Source organism: Anastrepha ludens, chromosome 6 (genome assembly GCF_028408465.1).
Source record: "Anastrepha ludens isolate Willacy chromosome 6, idAnaLude1.1, whole genome shotgun sequence".
NCBI lineage: Eukaryota > Metazoa > Arthropoda > Insecta > Diptera > Tephritidae > Anastrepha > Anastrepha ludens.
The window spans coordinates 100,527,099-100,542,707 of NC_071502.1; the positions used below are offsets into that span (position 1 = coordinate 100,527,099).

Consider the following 15,609-nt stretch of genomic DNA (forward strand, 5'->3'; position numbering starts at 1 on the left):
AAATTTGTCGAAAGATCGAATATTGAAATTACACCCTATTTATATGGAAAGCCGCATTTTAATTTCAAAAAAATCCTGTGTTCTTAAGGAAATTTATTTTTTGTGTGAAGGGGATAATTTATTATATTTAGCTGCCTAGTTCGCAAGTGTCAAATATGATTAACGAACGATGCCATTTGCAAAAATTATAAATTTTCCAATAGGGTGATTAATTTTGTGCCACCTTGTACCTAAATTCTTTCTTATCAATACCCTTTTGAAACATTCAATATATGTATATATATGCATGCAAGTATAATTGACGCCTGCATACTTGGCTGGGTGTTTAGCCGAACTCCTCCTCCGCCTCCTCCGATTTGTAGTGTGCGTCAGGATTTTGTTCCACAAATATTTTCAAAACATGCTCGTATATTATTACAAATACAGTGTGGAGTCTCTTTGTGTACACATTTTCTCGACACAAGGCCTGTCTACCTTGTCCTCCTCCCATATTACAAATACAACTCTTCCACCTTTGTCCACCCACTAATTTTGTCATCACTTCAAAACAAAAAAAAAATGTCTCGCACGTCCGCATTATTTCGATTACGACATGAAATAAGCCATCAGAAATGCGCCTTTATAAATCATTCACGGCATACAAACGATTCATATGTATAAATTTGTATTTAAAAAGAAATTAATGTTATAAATAAACTTGGGCGCTTAATTACCCGACTTATTTGGAAAAAATCATATCGACCCGCTACTGATAAAGGAAAGTCAACTTATTGTCAATTGAATTTTTCGTCAAATACATTGTTTTAAAAATTATTTACTTTGCGGTCTTTGTAATTTGTCTGAATCAGACGTGACTAATGTAAAAACCACAAAAAAAGCTAACGAGCAGTATAAAGATTCACACGAGTGATTTATGTGCACACACGTGTTGGTACATATTTGAGCGCATAGCTGCACATGCTTGCTTGTATGTATGCATGTGTGTATGCTCGTATTCATATTAATGAAGCGCGACTACTAGCTTGTACTTGACATCTTGGCTAAAAAAACTTAGCGTTAAAACCAGCTGCAGCAACAGTCAACGCTCCGTCACTGACAACGAAACTGAAACCGAAACCGAAACGGATACGGATATGCCATTGTCACTGTCGCAACCAACAACATTGTCACTGCTGTGACAGCCAATCATAAAGCGCTTGTATAGTAGTGAACCTCATAAATCTTACTGTTATGAGCTTTGACTGCATCATGGGGAAAATTTGCCAACATTGAGTATAGGTACACTTATGAATGTATGACTTGCCTACCACCCGCTGCTCGAAATGCGGAACCAATACAACTTCAATGTTCCACTTCAAAGTTGGCAGTTGAGTGTGTGCTGTTGATGCCTCGCGGCGACTTGTGCCACCTGTGCTTAAGCAGCTGACTTCAAGTATCTGTTTTTTGCACATAATTTCTGCTCATATTTGTTTACATTGGCTTATAATTAAGACAAAACGCCGTTGGCATTTACAAATCGCTCCATAACAGCGTGTTTTTATTTGGCAAACAGCATAAATAAGTGTAATCGTATGATAAATATGGCATTAAGCAATTACTTAATAAATTTGGGATGCAAAAAAAAAAAAAAAATAATAATAATAAATTTTTGTATTGCCATTTTTGCTTCGCTTAGTAGCAGATAAATAAATATTTTGTTAGGGGTAAAGCCTTGCTTAGCATTTTAATCTGTTATGAGTAGAAAACATCTGCTGGTAAAGTAGACACAAAAATGATCAGCATCTGCAATAATTTCTACATTTTTCAAATTAATCTTAGGCTCTGCCTAGGAGTAGTAAGAAGTGTTGAAGTGTTGCAAAAAAAAAATACATAATAAATTTTTGTATCGCCATTTTTGCTTCGCTTAGTAGCAGACAAATAAATATTTTGTTTGGGGTAAAACATTGCTTAGCATCTTAATCTGTTATGAGTAGAAAACACCTGCTGGTAAAATAGACACAAAAATGATCAGCATCTGCAATAAGTTCTAAATTTTTTTGAACAAATGAGAAAAATGCTGAAATCTTATGTGGCCAAATTAATCTTAGGCTCTGCCTAGGAGTAGAAAGAAGTGTTGAAGTCAATACTGTTACATTTCTTACACTTTTCAACAGCATAGTGATCCAACCATTTACTTTCCTTGATAACGTCAATTCTTCAAATTCATTCGGTTTGGCGTTTGAAAATTTCAGAGGAGCGACTGGCGCGCTTTGTTAAATTCTGCAGTTATCGCGCCAATCAAGAAGAAAAAGATATCAAATCAAAAGATAAATATAAATTATTTTACAATTTCAACGATTTTTTCGATGAAAGAATTTTAGTAAATCAATACTTTCAAATTAACATTGCATGGCGATTATAAAAATATGTTTTCATTTAACTTCAGAACGGCATCGGTTTTGTGCTATGACCCTCAATTCGAGGTCTTCCAACTGCCCACCCTACTTGTTGGATCCGGTTCCACCGTAACGCTTGTTTGGCCACATTGTTGTATGACCAATCCATTGCCATTTCTTTCTTCGTACTTCATAGGTAATCTTGACCTGAATGGCAATCCTAAGCAACTCGGTGTTGCTTATTTTTCGTGCCCAGCAGACTCGTAGTATGTATCGGAGGCAGCGCTTAATGAAAGTTTGGAGACGTTTGTAACTTTCCAAGTGGTGCACCCATAGAGCAGATTCAACGCACGCATTGAATATCCTTAGTTTGGTACGGACGCTAATGTTGTTCTGTTGCAATAGAGGCGCGAGAATGCCGAATGCAGACATCGCTTTGAAATTGAAAACTTAATACATATAAAAAAAAAACAAAATGAATGTTGAATTGGCTTATTTTCCTGTATTAAGGGATGCTAACCACTAACCGTTATACTATAGAAAGCAGATTGATCTTAGCCGCTAGGATATAACTGAAACGACTTTTTAAATATTCGACGGCATATTTTTTACTAAAGTTCTTTTTAAATAGTCAAACTCGAAGAAATCCCAAGCAGATTAGGAAGTAAACATTTTGATTCATGTGCAGAATTGTAAGTAAATCAATCCCCAAAGTGTGCCTTGCTATTAAAATTTAAGGGGTCTGGTTGTCTAGAGCTCGAAAATCTAGGGTATTTTCAGGGTTTTTTTACAATAAATAAATGAAAAACGATATTTAAATTATTTAGGCTTTTTATTCAACTTATTTTACATACAAAAATGAAAAAAACATTTTTTTTTTTTAATTTTAATAATTTAAAAAATGGCGCTGAAATTGACCCTGTCGAAAAATTGGACTTGGACGCTGTTGTCCATTTTGGCTCTTCTATTTATCTGAAACACAAAAACCAAAAAAATTATTAATCAGTTTGACTGAAGTTATGTCCCATACTAGAATTAAAAACAAACAAAAAAATTTGACAAAATGGCGCGGTTTTGTATTTGACACTTTAAAGATCGCGTTTGTTCAGTTCCTTTATCAAAAAACTACGAAATAATTGAAATAATAATATGATTCTAGTACGGGCGATAGCCATTAATGTTGTGAACCGGCTTCCCTTAAGTTATTAAAAACATTCGGCTCTATCGTCGATTCCAGTTAAGCGAATTATTCTCATAAATTGCAATAAAACAAATTAAAACATGATGAAAGAAAAAGGGTAACTTTTTTCTTTCTGATTTTGCATTACAATTTATGGAAACGATTTGTACACACCAAATTTTTTAGGAGAAAGCCGATTTTATTTAATAAATAAAAATAAAATCCAAAATTGGAAGTAAAACAAAAAAAAAAAAACAAAAAGTGTAGCTCAACTTTAACTCCCCGACGGGGAATTGAACCCCGGTCTCCCGCGTGACAGGCGGGGATACTAACCACTATACTATCGAGGACTTTATTTAATTACCTGTCAAAACCAAATTTGATTGCTCTTACAGGATTATTTAAGTTCATTATTAATCCAATGTATTTATATGAAGTGTGACAGCCCGCGCAGGCGAACCACTATATTATCGAGAAAGTAACATTGGCGCTTGACAAAATCAACTTTTGCATGTCTTATAGACTAAGTATTAAATTTGTATTTTTTTCGTGTTTGGTTTTTTTTTTTTTTTGAGTTGATTTTCTAACAAATTTTAGAAGAAGTTTACACGTAGCTCACTTAATATTATTTTTATGTTCATATTTATTTTTGAATATTTTTTTCACATAAAGCTGTGAACGCTAATATGTATTTAAACCAATTGTTGAAGCTTTTAGAAATACATATTTGGTTTTTATTATTAGTAAAATATTTCAGTAAATTTCATTGAGCCAAATTTATAAAAAAATTATTTGATAAAATTGGCATAAATCAATAATAAATATAATCAAAATAAAAAAATATCTACAAGGTGGCGCAAAATTAATCATCCAATTTTGTCTTGAACAATTTTTGCGTTAAATAAAAAAAATCGTATTTGAAAATATTTGAGTAGAATTTGGTGTAAAAAAAAAAATTGGCATAATCTACAATTGGCAAATACTACAAGATAGCTCAAAAGTAATCATCCAATTCCATTTTGAACAATTTTTGCATTAAATAAAAAAAATGGTGTTTTAAAATATTTGCGTAAAATTTTGTGCAAAAAACAAATATTTTATAAAATTGGCATAAATTAAAAATTTTCTTAAATAAATATCTACAAGGTGGCGCAAAATTAATCATCCAATTTCATCTTGAACAATTTTTGCATTAAATAAAAAAATGGTATTTTAAAATATTTGCGTAGAATTTTGTGCAAAAAATAAATATTTTATAAAATTGGCATAAATTAAAAATTTTCTTAAATAAATATCTACAAGGTGGCGCAAAATTAATCATCCAATTTCATCTTGAACAATTTTTGCATTAAATAAAAAAAATGGTATTTTAAAATATTTGCGTGAAATTTTGTGCAAAAAATAAATATTTTGTAAAATTGGCATACATTAAAAATTTTCTTAAATAAATATCTACAAGGTGGCGCAAAATTAATCATCCAATTTCGTTTTGAATAATTTTTTTTTATTAAATAAATGAAATAAAAATAAATATTTATTAAATACATTTTATATTAAAAAAAAACATTTTGACCTTTGCGCGCGCCATTGTTTGTCTGTATGTATACTGTAGTTATCTAGTGTTCAAAAGTGTGAAATATGATTGACGCACGACGGCATTTGCAAAAGTTATAAGTAAATCTTTGGTTAGGGTGATTAATTTTGCGCCACCTAGTACTTAGTAAAAGCGTTCACCCCCGTTGTTAAAGTTAGTGCATAAAAAAGTTAGTTTACATGGTTGTCCATGGGCGGATCCCACTTGGAGGAGAAATCAAATTCATTCCGTGTGATATCGATGCAGCGAAAAAAGGGGAGGAGAAAAGGAAAAAAGTAGGATACACTTATAAAGGGTAGATGTATGGCATAAAAAAGTTAGTTGTGAAGCAATGAAAATAATAAATTATTAAAGATATAATTTAGAGTACCGCCTACTGATATCTTCGACTCTTAGGAGCATTTTATTATAATATTATTAGATTAAGTAAAAGATGCTGCTTATTTTTTCTTTATTTATTGTATTTCGACAATGTAATTATCATGGTCAGGATTTTCCGATGTTAATCTAATAAGCGCAGTTTCGTTCGATAACATTTGTATACTTTGAAATTTAAAATTGAGTGATTCAAGAAGTTCGCACAAAATAGTTCTAACGGTTTCAAAGCGCTAGTGCTCATGACTGGTGCTTGACTACAACAGCCAGGCCCGACGAGAGGGGGGGGATCGGGTACTTTTTCCCCCGGGCCCGGAGTTTTCAGAGGGGCCCGGACTCGAGATTATACGTATTTATATGAAATAGACATCATTTGAAAGGGCCGCATTTGCAATTTTCCCCCGGGCCCGGATATGCTCTCTACGGCCCTGACAACAGGTTTCGAAATTTTCGTTAAATTTTTGCCCCATTTTTTCGACAACGTAACACACAATTTGGGAATAATTTTTCGATATTTTACAAAGCTGATTGAACTCGAGACTGTTACCATTTCGAAGCGCGAAGATATAATACTGTATTACTGTCAATATTTCACCAAATTCATTACGGTGTTCACTAGTCACTGGGTGATCGGAACTCATGCGGAGAAGCTTGGACTTTCGTACAACCCCTATTGTAGAAGCTGTAGGTATCCTGCAGGGAAAGACACTGTCGAGCACTTTGGGGATTGCTTGAGGAAATTCTCCAGCCTAGATCCCTTTTCTCTCCTCCACTATATCAACAGCACTGGATGGCTGTAGATGGTTTTCTCTTCCCTAAATCTTTCGCAGGTAGTGGTCCACATTATGGTATTAAAACGGCACGTAAGTGATACTTGAAGTGTACCTGTGGTACTCTTACCATCTAACCTACGTAACTACCTCAATATTTCGATTATTCGCTTGCCAAGTGTTAGCGCCAAAATAATATACCTGTATTATTTAAAAAATAACCTCAAAGTGGCTCACCCCATTTTATTCAAAACTATCCTATAAAATTCAACTTTACCGGGTAACTTTAAATTTTACCTTTTTTTATTTACATTTCCTTTTGTACACCCATTTTTGTCATCATTGCTTTTGCTGGTGTATCCATACAAGTGCATAAATTGCATATAACACTTCGAATCGTCAGCCAGTTAACCGGCGACCACTCTCATGCAGCCGCTGCATGCATAACTAACTAAGTAATTGAAACGAAAGGATTTTAATGCAATGCGTAACGTTCTTTGTTCGTCAGCACATACACAATCTTTGCAAGTGCAACTAGCCAGAAACCTCCACCTGCCTGACAACAGCGCCTGAACTAATCCTAGCGCCCAGACACTGAAGTGGCTAGCACCTTTGTGTTTGCTGGCCTGCCTCGCCTACAATTCCACTGTCAGCTTGAATTAATTATTCGGATTTATATTTTTTTATGTTTATTGTATCCAATGTGAATTGTAAATATTTATTCTTTGCATACACTTTATATTTTCCGCGCCTTCAGATCGTTGACTAGTGTCGCCTTGCGTCGCGTCGCGTCGCACTTTAGAGCCTGTTCAAAGTGCGTATTTGCGTTTTGCATCCCTAATGTGTAAATTCATACGGTAAAGTTGACGTATAAAATACAAAAACAATAAATACTTCAATGTGAGGCTTAACTAACAAATGAATAGTTAATAAAACTAAAAGGCAAATGAAAGCGCAGCGACTCAACCAAACCGCCGTCAATGTAATGCCATCAAATATCTTTCCTGCGCTTACGCATATGCTGGTGAGCTGGTGACGTAAAACAAGTTATTGATTTGATTGAATTTGTCAATAGTAAACACTAAAGAATTTTGTTTTTCTTACATACATATAGACTTAATTCAAGCCTTATATTATTTTAACAAAATTTTCTGTTTACAATATAAACTTTTGACGTTTGTGCTTTTCGATAATGGATTTTTCCAACTTAACAATTTGCCGTTTATTTGTTTTGTTATTGTAACGGAAGAATGTCGGCTCTCAGAATTGCATTGGAATTTAGATTGACCTTCCCCTCGACACGAAGTTAACACATTTAATTTCGTTTATATGTATGCTGACCAGTGGACATTTTTGCATATAAAATATGCGGTTGGGGTAAAAGTCGGCTAGTATGTAGATTAGTAAATCGAAGTAAATGGTAATTTTAAATGCCTTAGTTAAAATTATAAGAAATAATTTAAAAAATATGTTGTTTATTTGAATTGTGTTTTTGAAGTGAACTTCATTTGTTTGCCATTTTTAAGTTTATGTATTTAACATTTAAATTGTTGCACAAGTAACCAAAAAATAATAAATAATAATAAAAATAATCTTCTCTTTCTCCCCGACGGGGAATTGAACCCCGGTCTCCCGCGTGACAGGCGGGGATACTGACCACTATACTATCGAGGATGTTGAAATATTATGAAATCAAATTATTACAAATGCCCTTCACGTGTTTAAATAATCCCCTCATTTAATTTGAAATCTCAGTGCCTTTCAAAGAGGAAATAAATATAATTAGAGTATTCACAAAACTGCCTAACCGTAATATTTGTCTGTCTGTAAAAAAGTTCTTGCGAAAATATTTTGTTCAGATAAGTAAGCAGAAATGACATTGTTTTGATGATGCTTAACAAATTCACGTCGCTATCTATTAACAGTATCTCATTAGATTAAAATGTATTTTTATTATTACTTAGTACTTCGAAGTTTGTTTTTTGTTTTTTTGAGTTTTGCTAATTTCAATTTATGATTAAATTTTGTATTTTATTTTAAATTTTTTGAATTTTTGAGTTCACGTTATCCCAGGAAACGAGTGGTTTTTTCTTTGCCACAAGAAGAATTAAAAGTTAATAAAAATTGAAGCGGAGTGCATTCAAGTTGCCAAATAAGTTCTTTGCAAACAAAAAAAAAAAAAAATTTAAATAATGCGAGTTGTTTTTGGTTTAAGTGCAAATGTTTTTAATTCAGAGTAAATCCATTTTGATAAATCCATGGTGAATACATCTACGATTGACAATTAATGAAATAATACTCAAGCTGTTATTTTTACGTCACGTTCCGCCCGCGCTTCTTCCAATGGAACCAGAGTAATACATTTTTAAAAATGAGGCTTCAAGCCAAAAGCCAATAAATTTTAGAAGTTTTGATCCCATTTATTCCTCTGCATTTGTTCTAATCTCGAATACGAATCTTTTTTTCGTTATCAAGAACTTGTAAAAAAAATATAAAGTCAAATCACAAATGTGTTTTTAATTTTTTATCCGCTGCTTTGTACTGTTTGTAAAAGAATGTCCCAATTGCACAACTAAGTTTGGAATAAAATTTCTCCGAGAGCGTGTGCTCCTCCATTTATAGATTTAAAGCAACATCAACGCAAAATTTAAGCATCGAACCGATCGTGAATCGCCTTATTGACTTATTCTTGTCTTGACAGAGTCCTATTGCTAAATAAATATATATTTTTTAACTGCCCGGCTAGCTCAGTCGGTAGAGCATGAGACTCTTAATCTCAGGGTCGTGGGTTCGAGCCCCACGTTGGGCGCGAAATGAACTTTTTACGATAGCTACTACAGATCGAAAAGTGATATATCACTGTACATTTAACCGCTAATAGTAGTAATACATAAATGTTAAGCTGGCAAAATTAATATGCACTGAAAAAATTATCTTTGCAAAGTTTATGTGAGGAAAATATTATATTTCCTTACCGTCGATTTATAACTGTTTGTAAATATCATTATGCTCTTAGTGTTTTACAAAAAGCGTGAATAAAAACAGTATTTTTACGGGTCTAATATTTTTTTGGTTATGTGGAAAATTTAAAATTTTTCTTCTATTACTATTTGGTTTTTCAAAAATGATTGTATACTCCTGATTTAGATTTGTATACGCTGATACACTGAAATGATAACAATTGCCCGGCTAGCTCAGTCGGTAGAGCATGAGACTCTTAATCTCAGGGTCGTGGGTTCGAGCCCCACGTTGGGCGCAACTCAGTTTTTTGCTATGCTAGAGATTCATACTGATAATTTATTTGACGTATTTAATAAAAAAAACTGCTTCCAGTTAAAAACTCAATGAGCAACATTATGTAATAATTATGAGCAATATTTCTACCAGTCATGTGTACCTATAAACGATAAAAATTATGTTGGAATATATTCCACTGATGCTGTTCCTTACGTTGTTGGTAGTACTCCACTGAGGTGTTAAGTGGAATTTGAGCGTTTTCGCTCACTCAGAGTAGCGGCATCTAATATTTTTGCTAATAATACTTCGGAGAGATTCGTGATGAGAGCAAAACAAGCTTTGCAATTTCAGCTCGTTAAGTTCCTTGTACCCATAACTTCAATGAAACAATCAATGGCGATCAGTGGTGGCAAGGAACGACTTTCGATCACTTCAAGCTAAATCATACGCGGTTTAAAAATAGGCCGAAACTTACAGAAAAAGCGTTTAAAGTGTGTTTAAATCCGAATAATCAAGATTTTTGATTATATTGGATGCAAGTCTCTTGCCAAAGTTCACAAGGTGACTCTCATGGAATATGGAAATATTATAATTTAATTTGACACTCACCAATCATGCATTTTTAGTGTGTTTCTCAAAAGTGTTGCCCCTATTTAAAATACCTCTTTTACTTGGTTTAAAAATTTAATCATCTAGAGTGGTCAGTTTTGTTAAATATTCTAAAATATTCTCCAAAAACTTCTAGGTTATGCTGGAGTGTCAGTCCTTAAACGCATATTAATCTATATTCTTTGTGTAAGGTAGGCCCGATTCTCGTGGAAAGGATTGAGTCCGTATGAAGGCGTTTTATGTGCTTTGATATTTTTATATAAAGAAATAGCAGCCAGTTTTTTTCATTAAAAAATAATTTTTAAATGTATTCTTCTTCCTCTTAATTGGCGCTATAACCGCTTACGCGAGTTTAACAAAGCTTCTTTCTCGTGCTAACCGGCGCCAAGTGAAGCCAAATCCTTCTCCACCTGACCTTTACAACGCCCTCCTTTGCGTTCCTCGTCCTCTGCTAGCACCAGCTGGTATCGCATCAAACACTTTCAGAGCCGGAGCGTTTGTATCCATTCGGACGATATGACCCACAGCCAGCGTAGCCGCTGGATCTTTATTCGCTGCGCTATGTCTGTGTTGTCATAAAACTCATACAGCTCATGGTTCCATCGCCTGCGATATTCGCCGTTGCCAACATGCAAAGTGCATGTATTCACACTTAATAAATAAATAATAAATAAATTTAATAAAAGAAATTAACACCGCGAAAATTCTTTAAACTCTCCAATACTGCCACAGTAAGTGGCTTCACAAACGCCATATTTTCTATTAAAATTGTTCTCACTCGCTTTTAATTACTTTCACTTTTTATGTAGCTGCAATGGCGGCAATTATTTAACATCAATTACAAGACTTTAAAAGCCAAAAAGCAGCATCTGTAAGATTTAGCCAAGTCAAGTGGTTACAGCTGGTTGCTTCCCACAGCAACTTACACAATTCTACTGCTCTCAAAATTTATGTAGTGCCTGAACATCATCGATTTTACTCCGCCACCACTCTCAGCTTCTCGCATCGTCGCATCCGCTTCAGCGCCTCAATATTTATTTGTTTATTGCTTCCATTCAAAATGTTTCTTTGCTTATTCTTATTTGTTTTTGCTTTTACTTACTGTTACCTTACTCTGCTCTCAAAGTGTGCACATTTTATTTACTTGATTTGTTTTTTTCTTGGGTTTTTTTGTTGTTCACACTACCTCGTTGTTTATGATTGTATAGCCGCGTACTACATACATATACTCATCGCATTTTACGAGAGTTATGCTTCCTTCCATCGAACGAACTGTGAATGTTACTCTGCTGTCTGGTTGGCTGCTGCTGCTCGTTTGAAAAATGCCGAAAAAAACTTAATACCAATTGTTGGTAGCACGTTGTTTTCAGTATTTTCCAAACCTTCGTACAGGCAACAGCGACGAAGCCACGACCGAAACGGGCTAATAAAGCAACAACCAAAGCCAATCAAAAGGCAATCAAAAAGGCAAACGCTTAACGCCGCATCGCACAGTAGCAACAGTCGACTGAACAAGCAACAAGCCCACCACGATTATACTTGGCTAACAATAAAAATATTATAAAATAAAAATACAAACAGCAAACAAAAACCAAAAAACAAGTTCCGCCATCGCAAGCAATTGTGTGAATCTATTGCACACATATGCACATACATATATATTTGTAGATGTATACTATATGCACAAAATTGAAACTAAACATTTTAAACTAATCAAGTTTTTATAATCTTTTTATGCTGTGCATTCAAACTACATTCTTGCGTTTTATAAAGTGTTTCATTAAGTGTTAAAACTATAAAAAAATATCACATAAACATTTTTGAAAATGTTGCCAATACATCGACGTCATCAAGAATTATTGCTGGACGCATTACCTCTCGAACGCGCCGGCATTGATTTGGAAGAATTTAATAATAACATTAAAGACTACAACAACGGCTTTCATGCATACAATGGCGAAACTGTGCTGGAACAGCTATCGCTGCAAGACAAAATCACAGCAGATTGCAGAACATTAAGGTTAAATATTCGAGCTGAAAAATTCATATAGTCAAAATTAGTATAAATATTTACACTTCAAAGTGAAGAAAAACTGAAAGTAAAGCAAGTCTAAATATTTGTAAGAAATGCTCGATATGGCCCGTCCATAAAAGTAGTATTTCCACAAAAAGTAGTAAAAAATATTAAAAAGATTTCGGTGCCAGGCGCCAGCCTCATTTAACAATTTTAAGGTGATCAAGTAAAAAATCTGGTTTGGTTTCTTACGTATTGATGCCTATACATACAGACAGATCGGTACATATGTACGTTCATACGAAACATTCGATATGTCGATTGTCTTGACACTTTTGGCGGCAGTCAGGAATTTTTATAATTATTAAGAAAAACAAAAAAATATGTTCGCATTCGGAAGGGGACGGAAAACTGAATTCCTTCCCCTTCAATTATTACATAAAAATTAATTACAGTGGGAAGCTAGCATACCACAACTGCCGCTATGGCACGCAGGGGACTTAGTGTATAAGAAGTAAAGTACGGAATAGAGGGTTGTTTTAGGGCGAGACGTCATAGTCCTATAATAGCCGTCTTCGATACGCCGTGCATTAGCAAGCGACGAATAGATGAAGCAAATGACATAAATAAATATTGATACATTGGCAGCAGCGGAAAAGAGCTGCCAAAAATGACATTTGTTAGAAAGCATTTAATGAGTATCAGTTAGAAAATCGCGTTCATACAAGGCAATATTTGTTGCTTCAATTCGTTAGTTGTGATGCTCGTTCTCTCTCGACGACCTTTGTGCTCTCGTTTTTCTCAATGTTGTTGTTGTTGAAAACTAGCAATTGCGAGGTGTGTGAAACCGGCGGGCACGTGAAAAGAGAATTCGCAAAATTCAAGCAATAAAAGTTTTCGCGGTGTGATGAAAATTGCCAAATATCAGTAAAGAGAGTTAGTAGCATTGAAAAGAGTGAGTTATAACAGTTTTATAAGGTATACTTATACTTGTTTGTGGCGAATATTGCTCGTTAACTATGTAGTTGCCTTCACGTGCACATTTTTCGTCAAGCGAGCAAAGAGGTAGCGTATCGAATACAGCTAATCTATGTGATTTGAAAGATTTTAATTGTTGTATAAAATTGACGTCGTTTTCTTATCTTAATTCATTATGTGGAAAGTTAGCTTGGTTAGTGGCCGCGTAATGCAAATACTTTCAAAATGCATAAGTCACTTCTTTCGGATCCTTCTGAAAACTAGGATCTGTTCAGTCTTTTTTTTTTAGTTTCTGCCGCTGGATTTATTGATTTTAAAGTTTGTATGTCTTTCGCTTAACTCATAGGTATAGTAGAAGATTAATGCAGTCAGTGAAGAATCTTATGGGTGGCAGGATGGGCAGTAGTTTTACGAAACAGGGTCTGGATAGGCTATATGTACAGCGATTGGGAATTAACATTTTATTTGGATACCAACCGCTAAACTTGTTCTGTGGCCAAAAAAGAGAGGCGTCCATATTTAATTTTTTTTTTTTTTTAATTTATAAGTACGCTTTGAAAATACTATTGAATTTACATTTTTTCGGTATAAAATGTTTACCGATCGATATTATTTAATTTCCTCTTTTAGTTTCCCTAGACAAATATCTAAAAAATTATGTGCTATGCTTAATGGAAACACTCCAAAATTAAAAAAAAAAATAATGATAGTCTCTTTTTTTATTTTAAGTATGATTTTTTGGACATTTTTAAAGATAAATTATAATTATTTTTTTATTTCCTTGATAATTAATAAATAACAATTGATATTTGTAAACTCCTATTGGGGCATAGGGCGGTAAGATTATATAATTCATATATAATATTAAATCGAAATTGCATATGACTAGGATTATAAATATTATATTATTCCCATTTTCAGCCGTCTGGCTTGAGTTTTCACGCCTTTATCTCAGAAAAACTATACAATTTGGGGTATTTTCTCTTTACAGCTGCCCATCTTCGGTGAGCGCTCAAACAAAACTGAGTCAAACAATCACATAACTGTTTCAATTTTTTTTTAGATAAAATATTATTTTCTAATGCCATCTTTGGTAATCCGATTGCGCTTATACAGCGCGAGATACAGATTACTGAGACCATCTATTGGAGAAATATTATATTTATTTTTACTACACCTTTCTGAAACATATTTGAATTATTAAAACAAACTTTTTTAAATTTTTATTTCTTTTAGGCGCACCAGAAGTTTGAATGCTCCATCGCCGTTTCAACAATTTGGACCATGTGGACGAATAATGAAAAATCAAGCAATGGTTATGTAAGTATTTATATTTATTTATTTAGTGTATGAAATAATGCTATCTAATTAAATACATAACACCCCCTCCTTGCTTCCTATTCGTTTCTTTTTCCTCCTTACTTCCTTTGTAATGGTATCACAAGGGACGAATTTGATTTTCGTCCAAATGTGCTCTCTCTGGGTAATCATTTCAACCCAGCCTAATTTCAAAACTATAATAAGTAAAATGCGGAATTTCAAAGATTGAATAAAACAGCTTTTTAAACAGTAAAGTCAAGGGATGTAGTATAAACCTAATAGCATTGAGATTACGGCTATATCGCGCGATAGGAGCACTAGATGAATAGTTAGTTTTCTCGTGATATCCATGGAATGACTGTAAATTATGAAGGGAAGGTTGCGAGCATTAATTCTTATGCTTTTTACCAAAAACGGACAATTAATTGCACTATTCATGATTTTATAAGTAAAAGAAAGGCTTACGATAGACCTACGATTCTCAAGAGATTTAAGGTTTACATATGAGCCAACAAGACAAGGTTTACAAACAAACATAGACGCGAAGGCTAAAGGGGTGTAGATTCGTCCAAATTTCAGGAGCGAAGAACGGATTAAAGATAAATTTTTTGAAGACGTTCAATCGCCTTGGTATCCATATGAAAACACCATATTTGAAATGTGGGGCTTACACTCTTTATTAGGTGGTTTAGCGTACACCTCCTATTTGTGTTGTGTTTGCCTTAATGTTTTCCCACAAATGGCCCCTCCACGGCAGACGTGGAGCTTTTTCTTGACAGAAATACACTCGGCGGTTCTGCCATTGCCTACCGAGGGGCGAACGCTATTAGAAAAACCTTTTTCTATCATTTGGTGTTTATAGCCTGGGGAGTTTCAAACTTGGGCACCACCGAAATACCAAAGACGGCCGAAATGTGGCTTAATAAATGATTTAGAATAGATAGTTTTGAGGTTTGCACTTCGACCTCGTGGTTGTTGTTTTTGTTGCAGCAGTATACTTAACCCTGTCAGTGTAGTGTAGATCACCGGTCGCCCATCTAACGGTAGGCCCAGGAAACTTGCTTTCGTGCCCTTAATAAATAGTTTGAAAAAATCTGAAAGGTATGCGAATCAAATTATATAAAAAGAAGTAAAATTGAAAAATTGAAATTTGAATA

General features: G+C 34.1%; 1 protein-coding gene and 4 non-coding genes across 12 annotated transcripts in view; 3 read left to right on the forward strand and 2 right to left on the reverse strand.

The window, feature by feature from the left end:
• The window catches only part of LOC128867896 (NAD kinase), an 87,717-nt gene that overhangs the window by 66,843 nt on the left and 5,265 nt on the right, over positions 1-15,609 (forward strand). For 7 of the 8 annotated variants that reach the window (XM_054109485.1, XM_054109484.1, XM_054109486.1 and 4 more), the window contains one exon: positions 14,369-14,452. In XM_054109485.1, the coding sequence (XP_053965460.1) occupies positions 14,369-14,452 (84 nt within the window). Of the gene's footprint in view, positions 1-11,508; positions 12,161-14,368; positions 14,453-15,609 lie in introns of those variants that run through there. The other variant, XM_054109487.1, reaches the window with a different exon arrangement.
• Trnad-guc (transfer RNA aspartic acid (anticodon GUC)) lies at positions 3,834-3,905 on the reverse strand. Its single transcript has one exon. It is a non-coding gene; the product is annotated as a tRNA-Asp (tRNA).
• On the reverse strand, positions 7,897-7,968 carry Trnad-guc (transfer RNA aspartic acid (anticodon GUC)). Its single transcript has one exon. It is a non-coding gene; the product is annotated as a tRNA-Asp (tRNA).
• Trnak-cuu (transfer RNA lysine (anticodon CUU)) lies at positions 9,031-9,103 on the forward strand. Its single transcript has one exon. It is a non-coding gene; the product is annotated as a tRNA-Lys (tRNA).
• On the forward strand, positions 9,478-9,550 carry Trnak-cuu (transfer RNA lysine (anticodon CUU)). The gene has a single exon. It is a non-coding gene; the product is annotated as a tRNA-Lys (tRNA).